The sequence below is a fragment of the Engraulis encrasicolus genome, chromosome 4 (genome assembly GCF_034702125.1).
Source record: "Engraulis encrasicolus isolate BLACKSEA-1 chromosome 4, IST_EnEncr_1.0, whole genome shotgun sequence".
Lineage (NCBI taxonomy): Eukaryota > Metazoa > Chordata > Actinopteri > Clupeiformes > Engraulidae > Engraulis > Engraulis encrasicolus.
This window is the reverse complement of record NC_085860.1, coordinates 41,670,158-41,693,734: the sequence shown is the minus strand read 5'-3', so window position 1 is coordinate 41,693,734 and position 23,577 is coordinate 41,670,158. Positions and strand designations below refer to the sequence as shown.

At 44.6% G+C, this 23,577-nt stretch overlaps 1 protein-coding gene across 1 annotated transcript; it reads right to left on the bottom strand.

Annotated features, from left to right (window-relative positions):
• Window positions 1–335: 335 nt before the first annotated feature.
• On the bottom strand, window positions 336–18,311 carry pskh1 (protein serine kinase H1). Its single transcript, XM_063197450.1, has 4 exons — window positions 17,974–18,311; window positions 15,684–16,649; window positions 13,868–14,344; window positions 336–2,911 (listed from the first exon to the last, which is right to left on the bottom strand). Exons 2-4 carry the CDS (start codon window positions 16,269–16,271, stop codon window positions 2,603–2,605), a joined length of 1,374 nt encoding a protein of 457 aa, XP_063053520.1. The 5' UTR covers window positions 16,272–16,649; window positions 17,974–18,311; the 3' UTR covers window positions 336–2,602.
• Window positions 18,312–23,577: the final 5,266 nt, after the last annotated feature.

Below are 23,577 nucleotides of genomic sequence, written 5' to 3'. Positions count from 1 at the left end.
TTTTGGCAATAGGCATTGTTTCAATGAGCAGCAGAGTTGCAACACCTACTCTGTTCACAATCCTAGGCTACACAGTGCACCTTTCAAGTGTTTCTTACAGAGGGAGGAATAGCCTACAATTGTTCATGTCAGACCAATGATACAGTAAGTAATGTAGACCTCCTTGTGTCAGACATATCCTATGGCGTGTATCAGAATACCAGATATATCAGAGCACTTCCAACACAGTTTTATTTTAATGTATTTCCAAAGGTCAATGTGGGTTAGATATTCTCCAATTTTCAACAGGGCAAAGTATAGGCCTACTGGTATGCTTTAAGATATATGAATAACCACCCAGACGTCTTTTCAGGCCCTTTAATAGCAACATCGTACACAATAAGAAACTGTACAAATTCACTGTTTTTATCACACAAAAATGAACATGAACAAAACACCTATGCATATCCTTACATTGAGACACATACACAAACAGAAACGGTGGACATGCACATCTAAGAAACAAACACAAATACATTTCCAATAAGGAGACAGTGTTGAGTTGACTTCTTCAGATGTAGTACTTATATTTCCCTCAGTGTTGAGTTGATTTCTTCAGATGTATTACTTGTATTTCCCTCTAACACGTGCAGAGATGACGATGCAGTACAGACACCTTGATATGAGGAACTCAGTACCAAGTCTATTACTCTTCCCTTTTTGGTAGCGTACCCAAACATAACCTGGACATTATGGACACCAGACCTTTGTATTGCTTAAAAAAATCTTTTTGAATGGCCTCGTACATTTCACTGACAACACAGTATTCCTCTACAATTCCGAAATCAAAATTAATCTGTCGTCTAACGATTTCTGGAATTAAATATTTGGTAGAATATGAAAAAACAAATACGTATAAAAGGCGAAACGACAGTGGTGTCCCCAAAACATATAAAATGGTTACTGTACTCCACAAGAACATGACCCATGAGATAGTTGGCACTTTTCAGTTGTTTCATGTATGACTGAATAGACACGTTAACGTCTGGAATCAGCATGGTGCTTAGCTGGAGCTAGTATGCTGTGGTCAACCAAGCTGCATGTACATACGGTATGAAGGGAATGAATGGTCATTAAAATAACAATGGTTGTAATTTGAGCAAAACCAAACACATATTTCCATCACATTACATTGCACTCTTGTTTAAAAACTTGACACATGGAAATGGACAAAGTCAAATCTTTCATCCTTACGAAAATGTTGATGGACTATCAAAATAAACTTTGAAACAGAATGAAAATCAGAGAGATATGATATGCCTGTACATGGACACTTTTTTACACACTGAATCTTGGAATGACTCGAGGGAATGTACAGACAATCATTTCTTCTGGAAATTGTGGAAGCATTCCTCATGTATTCTGGCCATTACACGAAGGCATCGAAGAATACCATGTCTATTAGTATGGGCCACATTCTGTGAGGAGATAAAAATGCACAACACTTGAAGGTTGAGGAGCATGAGGGCCATTATAGTTCTTCATTTTCCACCATAGCTAATGAGAACATAAAACACATTAAAAGTAACACAGCACAATTATTTGTTTGGCAAGATTAAGAGCATTTGAAATTTCTGGACTTCTCAAACAATTCTCTCACTGACGTTTCCATGTTTCTATGAATCTACAAATAATTAGGGTGTTGCAAAGACCCATTATCAGTGAGTTGAAATATTGGAGGCTTGATTTTTTTTCTTTAACCTTTGCCACAGACGTGTAGGACTTCATGAGGTTTACATAAGTGGTTTTGCACTATCATGGTCTATTCCACTAATGTATTGTTCTTTTCTGATCAGGATTAAAGAGAGGATATAGGTAGATATTATAAATCATCCTTCAATGTGGCCTATATAATCGATGTGATGAATCAACACCAAGCACTACCAGACACAACACCCTAAACATACAGAAACAGGGAACAGTATACTTCCACCACCTTGGGGAGTCTAGAACACGATGCCCCAAGAACGATTCACAGCAAATTAGGAAGGAATAAAATAAAGAGAAAGCTGACTTCATTTTTGTACTAACCCTTCCTGAATTAAAGACTTCATTGACTACAATTCTGTTCAACAGATACAATCGGAATAAAGGCATGAATGTGACCATGACAATGATAATGACATAACACAACAATAAATAAATAAGAAAAAAAACACAAACATAGGAGGAAATGACAGATCACATGAAAGGAGAAAAAAATGAACAAACACGAACAGAGGAGAGTCATTGTTTGGTTGTTTTCCCTTCCCTGTTCTGTCTTTATCCATCTCTCTCTCTCTCTCTCTCTCTCTCTCTCTCTCTCTCTCTCTCTCTCTCTCTCTCTCTCTGGTTTGGCTCTGTGTTCCAGGGGTATATCAACAAGGGCTTTAGCAGTCTAAGAGAGAGACTGTAAGCAACAGTAAAAGTGCCGCGAGGCAGTAGGCACCAGCCCCAATGCCGAGTCCTTCAGGCTCCACAGGCCAGGCCGTCCGATTGGGCCCCCACCCCAGCCCAGTGGGCACCTCGTAAGGGTCCTGTCCCATGGCTCGCCCCTGTGTCTGGAGCCCCCTGGTGGCCGGGCTCAGCCGTTGTACTGCTGCTGATAGCGGCGGTTGAGCTCTCGCAGCTCCTTCTCGCGCGCTCGGCGGGCCTTGCTGGACTTGGTGGAGCGCGTGGACTGGGCCGACTTGGTGCTGTGGCAGCGTGAGGACGCCCTCTTGAGGAGGTTCTGGGAGATGGAGCGCTGCAGGTTCTTCATGGAGGAGGAGGCGGCCATGCTGACCACCCAGGGGTGCTTCAGGGCCTGGCCCGCCGTCAGGCGCTCGCTGGGGTCCACTGTCAGCACGCGGTCGATGAAGTCCTTCGCCAGGTTCGACACGCTCGGCCACGGCTGCGCATGGGGGAAGGGGGAGAAGAACAAAGCGAATCAGTCATGCAGTCTTACAAACATACAAATACAGTTGTGGCATTGTACACAATTATACAAGCATACAAATACAGTTGTGGCATTGTACACAATCATACAAGCATACAAGTACAGTTATTTATATGTACTTTCTAAACTCACAGTAAAGATTTAAAGTATGATTTTGCGAACGAGAACAATCAGATCAGTCACACAATAATGCAAGCATAATACAGTTACGTATGTTACAATCACTACAGCCGGGCTGTAATGGGGTGAGACTAATCACATTAAGGACTTTGTAAACCCACAGTAAAAATGAAATGTACACACAATGGTGAGAATGAGAGCAGTTGATTTTCTCCCTCTGATCACTTATATCTACTCAAAGCACAGCTGGTATAACATCACAATTGAGATAAAATTATCACTACTCATAGATATACAGGGGGTCTAGGTGAAAAGTGAAGTAAGCCCATAGTATAGTGTCAAGCATGTGTGGTGCTAAAAAAAGTGATTTGTAGAACAAAATGTGTCCCATCCGTAAAATCAAGCATGGTCGTAGGACTGATAGCGTTTGGGGCTACATGAATGCCTTCAACATTGGGAAGCTTAATTTCCCCCAAAGAAACATGCATGTCAACATGTACTTTGACTACTGAAGCAGATTATGATCCTCTCAATGGGGTTTTACATAGGGTGTACTCACTTTTGTAAGGTGCATTTTGATACATGAATGGCTTTATGTTAAATCATTTTGAGAGAACAATACATTTGAGCAGCTATATAAGTTGTACGCTGGCTACTGTTCAGTCTTCACTGAAATTTCTTTAATGTCCCATGAAAAGATATACTTACAAATCTCCAGAAATGTGAGTGGTGTACTCACTTCTGTGACAGACTATGGTATAGTCCCTGAGATAATATAATCAAAGCAAACCTACTGTATGGCACAGATGTGGTAAAGTATGTGAACAAGGAAATAATGAAATGCGGATCAGTAAAAATAGACTATAGATCCATTCAGAACCTTAGGAAACTACTGTTTGATATAACAGTACAACAAAATGTTCTTGCTGCTACAGTATGTGTTGTATCATCCAGCTCTGTGTAGCATGAGATGATTTATGAATGTGCCTTAACCGCCTCAATGGGCTTCTTAATGGTCCTAGCACACAACTTAAGACATAAGCCCATCTCCCATTACAGCCTAGAGGGAGAGCTCTGCTTGCCGGCCGGTCGGCTGGCCCCTTACTGTACCACAACACTCTCTTGTATTGTTCAGTGGACATGCTGACTGGGCTGTAATGATGTATAACGGCCCCCAGGGGGAGCAGGAGGCCCCAAGCGGAGGGGTCTTGTTGAGGGGGATCATTGGATCATGGGGATCATGTGTGTTAGTTCCGCTCGCTTGTTCCCTCAGTGGAGCAACATGGTGTGGAGACTCAACTGAGCCGTTTCATCACCACTGTCGGCCATGTTAGTGTGTGGGCTTGAGGAGCCGAGTAGTTGCCGCTGTTATGCCTCAATGCTGGGAAGATTTCGACAATCTCTCTGGGTGGTTGTGATTTTGCGCGCGCGCGCGTGTGTGTGTGTGTCTGTGTGTGTGTGTGTGTCTGTGTGTGTGTGTGTGTGTGTGTGTGCGTGTGTGTGCGTGCGTGGGTGTGTGTGTGTATGTGTGTGTGCGCGCGCTGGGAGTGGGTGTTGGGGGTCTTCAGGGAGGAATCTTTTTTGATGTGGTTTTTCTGGACAGTTGCTTGAAAAACCCAACTAAGAGCTGCTATCCAAAATCAATACGGCTCATTCATCGCCATCCATGTTTTTTCCCCCTTTTCTGCAGAACTGGACTGGAGAGGAGAAGGAGGAGAAACCTCCAGCCAGCGCCCTGGCCTCATGACACCCTCTCCTTCATCCGGCCGTTACTTCCCCTGCAACCTCCTGGATCCAGCGCCGGGTTGTGTAACTGACGGCAACCAGGGGGATCATTTCAGGCCCTGTTGGTGTCTTCCTGGTAGCTAATGGTGCGTATTGTATATGCTGTTGGCACCAGAGAGGCGTATAGTACAGTACAGTACAGTACAGTACTGCATACATGGTTGGCACGGCACCCCTATGTCCGCTGAGCCTGTCCACTGGCTGTAGGTAAGGGTAGTGACGTACAAACATTGGTCCGTCTCTTCCAGGCCTGCAGTGGGTTGTTACAGCAGGGTAAGGAGGTGGACAAAGCCCATTTAGCATCTAAACGGCCCCACACGCACTGTGAAACCCCCCTATGAGAGACCATGGTGGTGCGAAGTGGCTGCAGTGCAGAGACTGTGGGTGTGTGAATGGAGCAGGAGGAGAGCGGTGATGTGAGGAATAGGGAAGAGACTGGTGGTGTGTGTATACTGTAGACAGGAGCCCACTGTACTGCACACACACACACACACACATACATTACACACACACACACACACACACACACACACACACACACACACACACACACACACACACACACACATGCACACACACAGTATACAGCAAAGATAAATGTGTGTATAGTGTATGCATCATACATATATTAATCTGGGCTATCCAGTTAACAGTAAAGCTACTGTGCATGTACATTCGGGATTAGGGCGGCACAATATGTCGAAAATGTATCGTTATCGCGATATCACGGCTTGCAATACACGTATTGCAAAAGTTGGTTAATTATCTAGTGTTAAAATTTAATAACAGCAAATTTGGTGAAAAGGTTAAGAAAAAGGTATTAAAAGGTTGACATTTTAAGTTCACGCTGTATATTAGCCATGTTTTTTCCTAATAAAAATAATGTTGGAGATAAAACATTGCTCTCAGTTGTTTTATAGATGATTAAGTGTAGAATGGCAAGTTGAGAGGGAAAAATATATGTATATAAATATCGTGAGTAATATCGATATCGCAGTATGCAGTCATGTTATCGTATATCGCATATTTTTCCAATATCGTGCAGCCCTATTGGGGATACAGCTGTACTAAACTGGCCACAGCTCCTCAAGCAACTAGCTAAAAAGATTCGGGCCACATGTTGCATCCGTCCAATTATGAGCACCTGTGAGAGTCAGAGGAACACACTCATTGCCGGTAAAGATATGTACACACACACACAGACACAGACAGACACACAGCTACACACACACACACACACACACACACACACACACACACACACACACACACACACACACACAAACACACACACACACACACACAAACACACACACACACACACACACACACACAAACACACACATAAACACACACACACACACATAAACACACACACACACACACATTTGTTAGAAATGAAATGCAGAAAGACAATATAGCCCTGTAGACATGTGGCAGGCGCAAATACACACACACACACGAGCGTGCGTGCACGTACACACACGTATACACACTCACATTTACAGTCAGGCCCAGAAATATTTGGACAGCAACACAGTGCTGTAGATGACAGAAGCATTCTGTATCTGGTGAACAAAACAGTCTCCCAACAGTTGACCAGCTGTAGAACAGGTTCCAGGAGGAAGGTGGATGTGTGTCCAAGTTAACAATGAAGAACAAGATCAAGAACAATCAAGAACACTTCACCACAGTAAATACAGAGGGTTCACTACAAGATGTAAACAATTCTTGAGCATCGAAAATAGCAATACCAGATTTGTCTTTGCCGATCAATGTCTAAAAGAGACTTTATAGATCTGGAACTACATCCTATGGACAGATGAGACAAAAGTCTACTTGTACAAAACATGAGAAGAAAAGAGTTTAGAGAAGGAAAGGAGCTGCTCATGATTCCAAGTGTAATTTGGGCTATATTATCAGGTCATATTAAATCAAATGCTGCAGAACTCATTGGATAATGCTTCACAGTGCAGATGGACACTGACCCAAAGCTTCATGCAAACCATTTTAGGCAAAAAAGTGGATTGCTATGCAATGGCCAAGTCAATCACGTCACCTCAGTTTGACTGAACAAACGTTTCACTTGCTGGAGGCTAAACTGAGGAGAAAATTCCCCAAGAACAAGCAGGAACTGAGGACTGTTGCAGTAGAGGACCCGCCATAGCATCACCAGGGATAAAACCCAGTGTCTAGTGTTGTCTATGCATTGCAGATTTAAGGCTGCAATTTGACTTAATTGACTGGAAAGCATTTGCAACCATGATGAAAAGTGAACGAAGTCTGTCCATTTACTTTTGGTCCCTTAAAAGTTGGGAGGCACTGGGAGGAACTGTTTTAAATCCTACACTGTTCACACGATTTGTATGCAAATACCCTCATATTAAAGCTGACAGTCTGCAGTTATAGGACATCTTGTTTGCGTCATATCAAATCCATGGGGATAGTGTATAGACCCAAAAAGAAGAAAATTGTGTCTAAATATTTATGGGCCTAACTGTATTAGGGATGAAATGAGATGCAGAGAGGCAATATAGCAGCCGTGTAGACATGTGGCTAGCATATCGTGTGACGATGTGCAAATGAGCAGCTGCACTCTGTGTGTGTGTGTGTGTGTGTGTGTGTGTGTGTGTGTGTGTGTGTGTGTGTGTGTGTGTGTGTGTGTGTGTGTGTGTGTGTGTGTGTGTGTGTGTGTGTGTGTGTGTGTGTGTGTGTGTGTGTGTGTGTATGTGTGTGTGTGTGCGCGTGTGCGTGCGCATCCTCAAGACCAATGTGTTGCAATGATAAAATAGTGTAACCACAATTTGGGCATCCATAAATGTAAGACCACTTTGAAATTGAAATCCAAATTGAAATGGTTAAGCTGAAGGAAGGCAGCCTGGTTGACGGTAAGACAGAGGACAGGCCTCACGCCATCAGTGCCATTCTGACTGGCCGTAAAGGATTTTACTGCGGCGTCATTGTCATCGCGCAGGTGACGGATCCCCCACCTGTCCCTCACCAGGGTGCCACTGACAACACCTGCGCGGCAGACAGGCCCTATTCTTCTCTTTAACGACACCACCATCTAAACGCAACACTTCTTCAATCGCAAGATCATCTTGAAAAACACCTCTTCAACCGCAACCTCATCTTAAGGCAACACTTCTTCAACAGCTGAGCTCATATTGACTATCATCAGCTGATTATGTGCAACACACCACCCCCCCCACATACACACACACACACACACACACACACACACACACACAAACACACAGCTCTGAGGGATAAATCTCTCTCCACACGGCCGTGACACACATGACATATGTCTTGCCGGCGGTGACAGGTATGTATCATCCCGCGCGCTCCGTAACACTCCAAAGCGCCACAGTAAATCTGCCGGAAGGTTATTTATCGCTGCCGCGTGTGCGCGTGGGCAGCACACACCCCGTGGAGGTGGGGGGTTGGGGGGGGGAGTGCGGTTTACAGAGCTTGGCGCCGCCAGAGACTCTTTCGCCTGAAGCAGAAGGGTTATATTATACTATGGGGCTGTCAACCTGCACACTGCACATATCTGACCAAGGCACAAGAAGAAGAGGGCTTTTAATTTACAACAGTGGTAGTGAACCTGCATTAGCTGCACTCAGCTGAACAAGGAAAGAGCTTTTTTATTTACTGTGAGGTTGTGAACTTCCATAATCTATGCAGAAGAGAGCTTATTTACTACTAGGCGTGTGAACCTGCGCACTACACATGCCAGAGCGAGTGTGTGAACCCTGCTTCACACTCTAAAGGTATGAGGCCATGTGTGTGAATACTGCTGCACACATCAGGCCCAGTCTGTGAACTTGTGCACTATAAATCTATCGGACAGTGTGCGTGAACCCTGCTGCAAACTACACGCTTTCAGTATCAGACCGACTGAGTGTGTGAATTTTTTGAACGCTACACACATACAGTATCAGAGTCTTGTGTGAACTTGCACACTACACATACAGTATCAAGTCAGGGGTGAGTTTCTCAAAAGAGAAGTTGTTAGCCTGTTAGCAACTTCGGTAGTTGCCAATGGGAAAATGCATTGAAAACATCAAAGTAGCTAATGTAGTAAGCAACTTTGGTTTTGAGAAATTCACCCCAGATGTGGGAACCCTTCTGCCCACACCACGCATATGAGATGTGTGCAAACCCTGTACACTACCCACATATCAGACAGAGTGTGTGAACTCTGCTACACACTACACACATATCAGACCGAGGGAGTCAAGAAGGGGTCGTTTTTCAGCAACACTTTGCTCGCTCGGCGGTCAGGACATGACACAGCGAAAAACGGCCCCTTTTCATCTGCTTTCATGGGAGATTTTCCCAGGCTACATGAGAAAGTGTGTGAGCGTGTTTGGCTTAATGAATACACTGTGCGCTAGTGGTACACTGCTGGCTAAAGGTGTGTTATGTAACTAACTAGGGTTACAGTTCATGTCTTTTATTAAAGTAAAAATGAGTGTGTCATCAGTTTCTAGGGGGTTTCGGGGTTGGGGGGAGGGTTGCCACCGCAGAGTCATTGAACAGTAGTGGTCCCTCTTTGCCTAAACAGTAAAAATATGGTGTCAATTTAACTCTTTTTTAAGAGTCGGAATTCACTCCATTTCAAATAACATTTTGTTACTATTCAAAAATAGAGTACATCTTACTCTATGGTCAGTGTCACATTGTCAGTCAATTCTACTCTGCATATTGTCAACAACGACACTGTTGAGTTGGTAATCATCTCACTGTAGAGTTGCAATGACACAAGCCACCTGTAGCTATGGTAGTTGACACTGGCTTTTGACTCCACTGTTGGAGTGAGCTGATTCCCCACATTGTTGGAAATGCTCTATCTGGAGTTACTCTGCACTTTTGACACCCCAATTTTTACTGCGTGTGTAGGTCCTCAAAATAACTTGAATCGGCCCTGTGGAGACAGAAGCAAACCCGCAGGCTTCACTGCAGACACATAGTGTGTTTTTAAGTCAGTGTCCCCTCAATCACCCCCAATATATGAATTTGTAATCACAGAGAGTTTATCCCTGTTATCAAAAATCAGGCCCACCAGAGTGTCTTTCACTCTCTTCCCATACAAAGGTTTTTCTCTCAACTGATCTAAGATGATGCTGGTCTCTCTATCACGTAAGTAAATCAGTAAAAGTTCACGAGGTCCATGAAAAATCCAAAGCTTCATGAAAAAAATACCGGTACACCAAAGTTTTCCAGGCCTCAAAAGATTTTGGGGAATAAAAGGACAAACAAAAAGATGATGTGCACAAAGACAAAAAGCACTTGAAAACCCTCAAAGCTGAGAAGTGCTGCTGAAATGCAGAATTGATCAAATCCCTGTGAAATCACCAGCACATGCTGTAATGAGCGCAGGAAGAAGAAAGGCATCCTGTTATTACTGCTTTGGAATGCCTTCTCTATCACAACTACCAACTGCATCCTCTTATTGCTGCTTTGTAATGCCTACTAAATCAAATGTATGTCTGGAAACACTTTACTTGACGCTGGTGTCATAGGCATGTCATTACAGTGTCATAACAGTGTCATGGCACAGTTATGCTCGTGTCATAAACATTAACCCAAGGTTGTCTTTGCCAGTACCGAATGTCACTTAAAGCCAACAGTCATAAAATGTTTATGACATGGACATAATGTTTATGACTTATCTATGACTGTGTCATGACACTATTATGACAGTGTAATGACATGCATATGACACCGGCGTCAAGTAAAGTGTAACTGTATATCTTTACATATAGAAAGCCTTGCTGATCTACACACTAATAGTGTCTGCTGTACATATAGCATATAAACTATGGCATATGGAGGTTGTTGACTGCTAACAAATAAGGTGATCTCACCATTTTCCAATTACTAGACTAAAGCATACATAAATAACAGAATCATGAACACAACCAAAGATTTTCTAGGAGATTCTTCTCACCATCTCTGACACAACATTTACATTGTTCCTGTTCTGTAATAAGAATGTGATTTGTATTCCAATGTATTATTCCTAACAAATATCAGGGGGCCACGTTCCATGAATATTTGATAATTGGATATAATTGATTACAGCTCAGCTCACTACTTTGCAGCTCACTGTGATAACATCTCTACTGAACATAACAACAGTGATTATGTGTATTATGATACGAAATATTCATGAAATATGTGTCTGATCATTTGTAAGGTAGCTGTCCCCATACTTGTTGTCCATACTCTGGATTAAATATACACTCACCGGCCACTTAATTAGGAATACCTCTCTAGTGCTGGGTTGGACCCCTTTTGCCTTCAGAATGTCTGCTGTCTGCAACAATACTTGGGTAGGCTGTGGCATTCCAACAAAGATAAATTGGAACTAATTGACCCAAATTGTGCCATTATATCTCCAGCCTGAAACATTGATGTAAGGCAGGGTTGACCCATGTTTTCATGCTGTTGGTGCCAAATTCTGACCATTCCACCTGAGTGTTGCAGTAGATATCAAGACTCATCAGACCAGGCAACATGTCTCCGATCTTCTAGTGTCGTTTATGGTGAGCCTGGCTAAATTGTTGTCTCATTTTTCTGGTCTTAGCTGACAGGAGTGGCACCAAATGTGTTTTTCTGCTTCTGTAGTCCCTCAAGATTTGATGTGCTGTGTAATTGGGGATTCTCTTATGCATACCTCGGTTATAATGAGTGGTTATTTGATTTAAAGTTGCCTTTGTATCAGCTCCAACCAGTCTGGCCATTCTCCTCTGACCTCTGCCATCAACAATTTTGCCCACAAAATCGCTGCTCACTGTATTTTTTTTCTTTTTCGTACCATCCTTTGTAAACCCTAGAGATGGTTATGTGTGAATATCCCTGTAGATCAGTCTTTTCTGAAATATTCAAATCAAGCCTTTCGGCACCAACAGCAATGCCATGTTCAAAGTCATTTAAATAACCTCTATTCCCCATTATGATGCTCGGTTTCAACTGCATAAGATAATCTCGACCATGTCTACATGCACAAATCCATAGAGATGCCACCATGTGATTGGCTGATCAGAAATTTGCCTCAGTGAACAGTTGTAACAGGTGTTCCTAATGAAGTGGCCGGTGAGTGTAGCATCTTTGCACTGTAGTAAATATCACATCTCTGTTTGAATACCACTCGGATACACCTCATATGAGCCTGTCTATAGTAGGACTCTCAGTTATTACATTGTTTATTCTACAGTTACATTACTAGATGAACAAATCTCAAAACAACAGAAATGTTTGTATTTTAAGTGTTTTTACAAAACCTCAGATAGGTAAGTGATTTCTTTGCATGTCCAAGGACATGGGTCTTCTTGCTAATACTGTGCATTCTAATGCGAATGTGACTCGACTACGCTCTATGGCTCTGTGGGAGGACGTGTTGGGAAGCCACCAGCCACACGAGACCTCCTCAAAATCTTCTCATCTACAGTGAAACATATTACAGAAATATTTAGAGTTGTGAAACGGCTTGTGCAGGCTCCAGTGATGCAGCATCTGATTTACAGGAGGCAGGATGCCACTACTCATGGCTACAGTATAAACATCACAGCCAGAGGGCTACGAGGAGGGACGCATACAACGGGAGACAAACGGGTCAGTTGTCTCAGGCTCAGGGAGAGGGGGGGGGTTGCAGAATTGGGTACTCATTACATTGTATATAATGAGTCGGGGGCCCTTTCACATGACTTTGTCCGGGGCCCAGGCAACACTCTCAGTGGCCCTGGCTACGAAGATTACATGACTGGACAAGCCCCTCCTGAGGGTGCAGTGCGACTGTGAGGATTTGATCTGATCTTAGGAGAATTCTGCAGCAGTTATGGAATCCCTTATCCATTCAGTGTAAAGCAGCAAGACCCTCACCTATGCAGGAGTTACTAATGGAAATAGGAGGAGAGCTGCTAAGACCGTGTTTCCCAACCTCTGTGCCGCGGCATTATCACTAGGTGGCAGCAGGTAGCGAATTGCATTGTAGTAAAGATAAGAGTTAGTGATGATGCATGAATGTGATTGTGTGACATCAGGTTCAGGTATCGTCAGTGCGTGTGGGTAGGTGATGGAGAAGTTTTTTTAAACGAAAAATAAACTCTGATCTGGGTTCTGGACAAGGCCCTGGACAAAATTCGGAATCAGAGAAAGGCCCTAGCAACAGTGGGTGTCAAAAGAAGGCAAATAGGCCTACCGTGAGCTCGAGGCAGTGCAATGAGAGTTACATTTCATTTGGATTTACTTGTACGGGGGATGCGACTGAAGTCGATTAATCTATTCTTTGCTGATTGATATCCCTAATCTGTACTTGTCCTTCAGGACAAATACAGCAAAGATGACTTCGCATGTCTACAGTAGAGTCTATTCACTATTCATTGTAAACCAGTACAGATGACCTCACCAGCTGCAAAACCTATACCTCTCCAGCAGTTACTGCAAGAACAAATATTCTCCGAATAGTGTTGAATTAACATTTTGTACTATGTAGCTGTACTGGCGTTGAAGATCATGGCTAGAGATCCTTATATCAAGTGTAAAGCAGCATGGCTCTCCCATTTAGCTGTATGAGGACATAGATAGATACCACATTGACCACCCGTTTCTATTGGAATGAATGGTTTGAGTCAGATCGCTGCCATTTTAACAGGTATGTTGCTTCCATCAATCAGTGACAAGGCAATATACACAATTTTCTATAGGTGATGGTAACATCTATGAACAATATCAGGATACCGGGCCAAGATGGCGACATCCAGGGTGGGGCCATGCCAAAAGGCTAAATATGGCATCCAATGCTCATATTTACGGTAGGAACTAAGCAGGGGTGCGTTTCTCGACAGTGTTGTTGCTAACTAAGTTAGTAACTTACTTGGTTGCAATGCAATTTCCCATTGGCAACCGACTTAGTTGCTAACTACGTAGCAATGATGCTTTCGGGGTCCAGGAAAACAAAGCTGGCCATATTGTGATGGACGTTTGCTTGCTTACCTCTCCAGTGTAGCTGTACTTCCCCTTGAGGATCTGCTTGTAGAGCCGCATGCGGTTCTCGTCCTCGAAGGGCATGGTGCCGCTGAGCAGGATGTAGGAGATGACGCCGAGGGCCCACATGTCCACCGCGTTGGTGTATGGCTTGCGCACCAGGATCTCGGGCGCAATGTACTCGGGCGTGCCGCACGTGGTCTTCATCAGGCACTCGTCACCCTTCTTGCGCGTGCTGGCCAGCCCGAAGTCTGTGATCATGATCTTAGAGTCGGCGCCGGGGTGGTAGTAGAGCAGGTTCTCGGGCTTCAGGTCGCGGTGCGTGATGCCCAGCATGTGCAGGTACTTGACGCCGTCCAACACCATCTGCAGCACGTGCGTGGCGTCGCGCTCCGTGAAGGAGCCGCGCGCGATGATGCGGTCGAACAGCTCGCCGCCCGTCGCCAGCTCCATCACCATGTACACGCGCTCGCTCGTCTCAAACACCTGACAGCCAAGGGAAGACATATTTGCCATTGTTTAGTCAATACAGAGTAATTAGTTTTACAGTTTTACACTTTTGTAAAAGAGAACACACCCAAACACACCCTTGCTCGTCTTGAACATCTGACTGGAAAGACAAATTCAGCATTGTTTTGTCAATTGCAGAGTAATCATTTCTATAACACTGAAAATATATTTCAGGTTGGTTAAGACTGATGATAAAAGTCGAATCCCTGCAAGGGGATTCTCATTCTTGTCACATTGTGATATTAGTATTTATAACACACAGTGCATCACACTCTGAAACCTTTTCACAGTCACATGCTTGTCATTGTTTTGTCAATGTGATTGTCCAATACAGTGTAATCATTTTGTGTAAAACTGTAAAACTTGAAATTGAAATTAAAATTGCAAGTTCACTTGCTGCTTTAAAAATGCATGTTAACTGAACTTGAGGTTTGTCTTTGTTTACACATGAACTTGTTAACTCAATGAGTGGAAACAAAGACAAGTTTCATTATCTCAATCTTCTCTTTGAGGTGTGTTTAATCATCATGAAATGTTGACTGCATACCCCACTGTCGAGTTGATTTCTTTTCTGAGTTGAAACAAAAACAAGTTGAGCTAACATGCATTTTTTAGCTCAACTGGTAGACCTTAGCTTGAACATTTAATCAACCTGAAATGTTTTACAGTGTACATAACACAGCACACAGCGCATACACTAAAATTGTATTTCTACTCAACCCATGACCTTCCCCTTTAACAGGGCGTCAAAAATAAAAGTACAAGTAAATACATGGTGTAATACAACAAACAGTACATGATATAACATTGTTGTTACACCTGTTATTGCACTGTTTCTACTGGGGTAGATAGAGTGTGCTGTTACTAAAAACCTAAAAAACAACTGCCACAAATGTGATCCTACAGTAACTGTACATCAACTACTCTGTGAAGTCACCTGTGTTGGAAGGTAACTGTGCTTTACTTTACTTACATTTAGGTGCTGCTTATAAGGATATTGTTAAATGTGGATATTTACGTATAAACACGACATGTGGACAAAAAAAACCTTCATTGTTACAAGTGCGTTTTATCCCCCCTAAAGGGTAAATATATTTTTTTTTAATTTGAAAGGAGATTTCTGTAAACGAGAAGTCAAAGCTGATGTGTTTTCAAAAATATCCATGTGTAAACAGTGTCTTAGTTTTGACGCCTATGGCTCACATTGCAAAGCACCTAATGAAACTCCTATGTCTCCATGCCCTGCCCTGCCCTACATGCCTTCATGCACTACACTGCCCTGCTATGACTCCATGCATTGGCCTGCTCCACTGACCTCCATGAGTTGGATGATGTTTGTGTGTCGTACGCGGCGCAGCACGTTGAGCTCGGACTCGCACACCTCTCGCCCCTCTCGGCAGCGCGTCTCGATCATCTTGATGGCGTATGGCCGCCGCGTCCCCTTGTGCTCCACCCGCACCACGCGGCTGAAGCTGCCGCGCCCAATCAGAGCCTTGATCTCGTACTTGGCCGTGACCCGCGGGTCAAACTTTGCCCGGTATCGCGCCACCTTGTTCCGCCGAGGCTCGGCAGAGGGGTCCGAGGGTGCGGCGGCAGCGGCCTGAGCAGCGGGAGGAGGCGATTGGCCAGTTTTGGGCACCGTGGCGGCGGTGGCAGCAGTGCCCGCTGTGGCACCCGCAGCAGCCAGGCTCTTGCCACTGTGGGGGGTGGAGGAACCGGTCTTCTCGGTGGAGCCATCGCCACTTGTGCCAGCCCTGCCAGCGGTGCCCGCGGTACCCGTGCCGCCGCGTGTGAAGATGCTGTAGACGTCGGTGTGGTGCGTCTGCGGCTCCACCTTCTTGACCAGGTCCAGCTGCACGTCGCCAGGGGCCTCGGGGAGCACCTTGCTGTGCCTGCAGCCCATGACGACCGGACGGCACGTCACGCTCCCTGTCCGGCCCCCTGCGGCCCGCACGCACGCCTCATCGCACCCCCAGCATACACCTCAGCAGCTCGGCTCAGCAGTGCACAGCGGGGTGCCTACAGTGGATGGTACACGGGGGACAGAGCCCCTGGAGTGCGGGGGCCACGCCTGGACACCTGAGAGGCTCGCACTCACAGCAGAGCCACGCTGGAGTCCACAACGGCCAAGGGGACCAGGAACAACAGCACGGGCTGCAGCTGCACACCTGAGGGCCTCACCTGGCAGGACCAAAGCACAGTACAGCAAGCCGGAAACACACCTGCTTTTCTCCCCAGTCTACTTGGTACCAGCTCTGGAAAATTAACTCTATGAAGGCTCCTAAAAACACAAAGCAAACATTACATTACATTACATTTAGGAGGTACTTGTATCCAATACATACATAGGACTCGAATACATACATAGCCATGAGATGTACTCAGCATAAGCACATTACAAGGCAATATTGATGATGATTTTCTTTTTATTCGAGTCTCAAGGAAGTCTTTACAATGATTTGTGATAACAGCATTATAGGATGGAGCAAATGTGGGAAAACTCCAAGTTGTTATTACTTAGGCCTACTACTAAAATAGAAAATAAATAACATAAATAAATAAAAATAGTAATAACTGTGTATTCCACACTTTATTTTTCATTTTTAAATCAGCCAATCTAAAATATCCTTTCGAACAAAAAATCTCTGAAAATGCAATATGGCCCTAGCTCTACTTGAATTGTTTTGGAATAGCGTGCTGCATTCATGTGGACAGACTACAATACGTTTAAAAGTCCTTTCGGAAATGATGTCCGGAACAAAACAAACAAAAATGTGAAGATTGGGCTAGAGTCTATATGTCATGAAAACAGCAGCCTGAATCTCAACATGCCATGTCAGGTAAACAAAAGCTGAAAATGTTATTGACGACGATTGTAGCGTTCAGAAATTACAATAGGCCTCTGCATCGGCACAACATAAAGGGGGTGGGCACTTGTGGACAGATAATTAACAGTTATTAAATAATCCTCCACGACTAGTCTTGTAATTAAAGTAGCATACCAGCCAAGCTGCCCTTCTCATACGTGACCAACTATCCATAACCACATAGCACCAACAGTGGGCTCCATTTCAGATTGTGCTGTCCGATTATGCCTTAGTTGTAGCCTACAAAAATTACCTGGGTAGCCTAACTGTTCGCCTACCACACACTTTTCTCTACAGTCAGCCAACAGCATAACCCGGTTTACTTTGACAGGGGTGGAAAAAGTCCCACGGGGAGCTTTATTGAACATTAACATTGAGTACCAACAACAATGTAACAACTTGCGAAAGTAACGGCACAGCAGCATTAGCTACATAAATAACTCCGATAGCGGCCCTGGCTTTGGTAGCTCCTCGCTCGGCCTCTTCAAGATTACTGTCAGTGGCTGCTTTGCCAAAGAAAGTTTGTATTCACATGTTCCCATAATCCAAATAAACAAGGTACAAACTGCTTTTACGCAAAATATTTGGATGAAATGCGTTCACTGTTCGTTCCTTACAATATTAGACTACTATTATAATTTCAGTGTTTCCATGTTTTAGGTTATCAAAAGCACATTGAACATTAGCATTCATCAGATAACTTTCTACCATTGTTTAAAATATGTCTTTAAATCTCACCTTGTAGTTTAATCAGACACGATAGATGAGTAGCGGGGCAGGATTCCTCTAGTTGCCAGCGCCAACCTCCTCACCCCACTCTCAGCTGTTCTCTCCATTTTTTGGGTTCGGGTTTTCCTAACTTTATTCCACTTCCAGAGATCAAATTCTTCGACTATCTCGGCTGATTGTGTTTTCTATCATCTTCCAAGATCAAGAAAGAGAGGAAAAAACATTTCACAATTCTTCAACTAATGCGTAAACACTGCGCCTGCTAGACATAGTTTGGATTTTCTAGCCTTAGCTTCGAAACGGTGTTTTTGAGTGGGACCACCTTTTTTCCTGCACAGCTTTTTTGGGGGCTGTGAGATGGATCGGCTTGCAGGGCGGCGGACATGGCCCCCACATCGTGCGTGACGTTTCCTACGCCGTCCTGCAAAGCTATCCAGCCCAATATCCACCAATCCACGCGAGGAGACCCTGAGCTCACTTCCTGGAGACCGGGAGAAACTCGGAAAACTTCAGCGGGGAAATTTCTGCTACCCTGGCCTCCACTACAAGTTGCAGCTCGTCTCCCTGCGCCCTGTCGCCTGTCTCTTGATAGCTCTGTTTACAACGGGTGCGCATTGGCTGTGCGCTACAATAGGGAGTCAGTAGGGCCTGCATTTTGGCTGTAATCAAGTGTAGGGTGAAAACTAATGAGGGCTAAAACTGGATAGAATCAAGAAGGACTTTAAACCAGAAGTTTCCTAGAAGTTTGTTTCTATACGTTTTCCAGTAGGTGTCGCTAGCTGTATGGCTGTCCTTTCGCTGTTTGGAACAATGCACGATGTATTCTGAAAATACAATGTCACCAAAACCAAAGAACTTGTGGTGGACTACAGAAGAGGAAAAGATCAGAAGAACTATGCTCAACTGGAAATCTTTGGTACCCCTGTGAAAAGAGTGAGCTGTTTCAAGTATCTAGGCGTCAACATTTCTGAAGATCTGTCTTGGTCACCTCACATCACCACCGTAGTGAAAAAGGCCAGGCAGCGTCTGTACCACCTCAGGAGGCTAAGGAAGTTCAGAATTCCATCAGACATGCAGAAGTCCTTCTATTCTGCCACAATTGAGTCAGTAATTACAGGAAGCATTACAACATGGTATGGCAACTGCACAGCTCAGGACAAGATAGCCCTGCACAGAGTAGTGCATGCTGCAGAAAAAATCACTGGCGCCATCCTTCCAGGGCTGCAAGATGTATATGCAAGAAGGACAAAGACACGAGCACAAAGGATTATGAAAGACACATTTCATCCTAGTCACTCCATGTTTGAAAGGCTGCCCTCAGGGAAACGACTACGTTCCATAAGATGTAGAACAGAGAGACTGCGTAAGAGTTTTTTTCCTCAAGCCATCCGCTTTTTGAATTAAGACAATAACTATTTTTAATTATTTTTTATTTTTTATTTATTTTATTATTTTCATTTTTTACCATCCAACACAGCACTGAGCAGTTGCAACCCCCATTTCACTGCCAATTGTGCTTGCACAAGGAAGCATGTGACAAATAAAAATCTTGAATCTTGAATCTTGAATCTTGTATTCTGAAAATAAGAATCCTACATTTAGATAACATACGGTTTAGCAAATGGAACTTCCTTTTTTAAGATAGCCTATGTTTTTGCTATTTTGTGACTTTATTGTATATGATAGGCCAGTGAGAGATTGGACAGGAAATAACTGAGGAGTGAGAAGGAGGAGGATTGGCAAAGGACCCGGGCCTAACCCCGAACCCGGGGTCACCGGCGAAGCAGCCCAGTGCTGTACTGTTAGAGCCACAGTGGGGCCCAGTAAGTGGTACTTCCATGTAGCCTATTCAGAGCAGATAGTTCTGACATAGTTTGTTTTATGATAATAGCCGAAGAGACTTCATAAATATAAAATAACTTTGTTTTGGACAGTAATTGGTGTGGCATCATGTGCTTGGTGTTAGACATGGCATACAGCCTGTCATGCACCCTGAAGTCAGGAACGACCTGACCATATTATATGGTTTTAATTCAGGTAGGGCCTATAACTGAGGAATAACATGAAGTATACCCATGAACCTTGGTGGTCTATCTTTAGGGGACTCATGCCTTTCACTTTTCCAATTTGTGTAACATGTTACATGATGTGATTCACATTATGCACTGTTATGGCAGCAGATCCAATATCTGTGTCATTCAGGATTCAAGAAGCACTTTTGAAAAGAATGTACGTGAGCAAGCTGGGTTCTTCATTCATAAACAAAAAATCTTTATTTAATAAAATGGGTTTAACAAAAAAGGTTCTCAAATATAATGTCCTTGTTTCCTAATTACACAGCGAGCACCGTCAAAAAACTATATACATCTGTGCCTCTCAAATCCGTCTGGCTCTTTCCACAGTAACTTCAGTCTTGAGGATGCGTCTTTTACGCACGCAATCAAATTAAAAGTTCCAAACCTAAATGCCTGTTAAATTACTCTAAATAAAAATAAAAAAACATTTCAAAAAAATATTTTATTAAATAGCAAAACTCTAAATATATGAATTCTAATAATCTAAATTATATTCCTAAATATTCAAAATATCATAATGGCTCTAACACGCACAAAAGTTTCCAAATGCTTTGGAGACAGAGGGGAAATAGGGCAGTCATGGGTAGCGGTTAGGGCGTCAGACTTGTAGCCCCAAGGTTGCCGGGCATAGGGCAGTCATGGGTACGCGGTTAAGACGTCATACTTGTAGCCCAAATGTTGCCGGTTCGACTCCTGACCCACCAGGTTGGTGGGGGGAGTGATTAACCAGTGCTCTCCCCCATCTTCCTCCATGACTGAGGTACGCTGAGCATGAGTAACGTCCTGCCGCACTGCTCCCTTTCAGGCACCATTGGAGGCTGCCCCTTGCATGGTTGAGGCATAAATGCAATTTCATTGTGTGCAGTGTGCAGTGAACACTTGTATGCTGTGGAGTGCTGTGTCACAATGACAATGGTAGTTGGAATTTCCCAGTTGTGCTTTCATTTCACTTCAAATTGTTGCATGCAATGCCCCCTGTAGCTGTAGATGGCAGTGTTACTCAGGACGAATGCTGTGCAGCAAAGTTGACCACTCTCAGACCGACAGAAGACAAGCACTTTCCTTTCCTCTCCCATTATTTGAGTGGGGTTTTATTTGTCATCGCGGGGAGCAGAGCAATTGAACTGGACCCTCTGACGCTGTTTGTCCACGTCTGTGATGTATGGTTGGGCAACTCCATAACAATCAACAAGACAAATAAACAATATGTAATTGATGGATTGCGCAGACTCTCACGCTCTTGTGGTCACGCGCACACACACACTCACCTCCCTCATATTTTCTCTCTCGCCATCCCTCTCCAATTGTCTCTACCCTCTCCTCCCTTGGTCTCTCTATCTCTTTCTCTCTCATTCCATCTCTCTCTACACCCCTCTCTATCTCTGTCTCTGTCTATCCCTCTGCCTCTCTGTCTCTCTCTCTGTCTCTCTCTCTCTCTCTCCCTCTGTCTCTCTCCTCCCCTCTTCTCTCCCCCTGTCCCTCCCTCCTGCCTCCCTAAAAGGTCAATGCCATCTGTTAAATCCAAATTTGCTGACTGCAGTGCATTATTTAGCAGCCTGGAGATGGAGACAGCTCTATTAAAAGCTGCACTGACTCTTCCTGCGCTCTCTCTCAATTATATTCCTGATAATCATTCTTGCAGGCAGGATGGGTGATGTCTGGCCAGGAGGACGGGGCCGCCACCACACCAGCACTGGGCCAGCACTGGGCCGGCACTGAGGCAAGAGAGACAGAGAGGGCGAGAGAGGAAAGGAGAAAGACAGATGGAAAGAGAGAAGAGAGAGTTGGACATGAAGACGTGGGAAAAATGGATGGACAGACAGGTGAAAGAGAGAGAGAGAGAGAGAGAGAGAGAGAGATGGCTGAATGGACATAGAGAGGCATGGTCAGAGAGCGAGAGATAGAGGAAGCGAGTGCAAGAGGGATGGCTGGAGAGAGAGAGAGGCATGGACAGGAAGAGAGCAAAAGAGGGATCAACAGAGAGAGAGAGAGCGAAAGAGGGATCAACAGAGAGAGAGAGAGGGATGAACACAGAGTGGGTGAGAGAGAGAGAGAGAGATGGGCAGGGAAAAGAGGGCGCGGAGCCTTTAGTGCTTGAGGGGCAGGCTGGGCCCCGTGTCAGGGGAGCTGTGTCGGGGCCGGAGCTGCCGGGCTGTGATATACAGCGGCTGGGGATCGCAGCTCATCAATACTTCAGTGTTAAAGGGTTGATGGGCTTTTATGGCGCGCCAGTTTGAAGGCAGTGACATTACAATGTGTCGCCTTGCCTAACACTCATACTTCCTTTTTGTACTTCTGTCGCTTGCGCCCTCCATCCTTCACTCACCGGATATTCCTCTCTTTCTTTCTTTCGTTCTCTCTCTCTCTCTCTCTCTCTCGCTCTCTCTCTCTCGCTCTCTCTCTTTCACTGCCTCACTTCCTCTCCATCCAACTGTCTCCATCCATCACTTTCTGCTTCTGCTGTCTCTTTTCCTCCCCCTCTTCCTCCCGCTCTCTGTTGCTCTCTCTCTCTCTCTTTCTCTCTCTCTCTCTCTCTCTCTCTCTCTCTCTCTCTCTCTCGCTCTCTCTCGCTCTCTCTGTGTCTCTCTCCCACCTGTGCTAGGCCTGACTACCAGGGATAGACAGTAGACATGAGACAGTAGACATGAGACTATAGGGTGTGAGGTCCAGTACACTACCCCGTATCGTGTCTCCTCATAATCGGAGCGTGTTCACGTTGCTTGCTGCTATTTTCTGCTCGTCCTCTTGTAACACGTCTTCTCACATCTTCTCTTTCCATCTGTCTTTCTCCTTTCCTCTCTCGCCCTCTCTGTCTCTCTTGCCTCAGTGCCGGCCCAGTGTTGGCCCAGTGCTGGTGTGGTGGCTGGCCAGGTGGGACCCTGAGGGAGGGTGAGGTGAGGTGAGGTGTGAGGGGAGGGGAGGTGGGATCCCGCTTTAGTCTCTCACACCGATCCTCAGATAACTGCTAAACTTCTGGTGAATTGAGCAGCAGCAGTGAGTGTACTTGCTTTTTATGGATGTTGGTCAGACATGACAGAAGCACTCCTGTCATGACAACAAGCAGAAGTAGACTTTGTGCTTGAACTGCAATTTGGTGGGTGAGTCTATGGGATGAGGTGATGGGGTGGGGTGATAAGCGTTTGAGTGTCTCTGTGTTCTGGAAGAGAGTGTTCTGGAATTGGAATGCAGCCCCTGTAAGTGTGCAGACTTACTCTAAGTGCCCATGCTTTCATCTGAGAACAGACTTCGGCATGCATTAATGTCCAACACACTGTAGTAGAGGCTGTCCTCTTACAAAACAATATAACGCCCCCTCTGAACAAAACACAACCGCCCTCGTAGTAGTCTGGTCCTTCTAGCCAGTACAGAGAAAGATGTTTTGGAGTTGCAGACAGCCACATTAATGCAATTTGTGTCATCAAACCCACGCAGCAGATACAGGCGTTGACAGAAGCGCAATTACGCCATGCACCACAATACAATACTCAACAATTCAAGATGTGCTCTGGATCTCTCTGAGCAATTCTCTGCAGCCCTT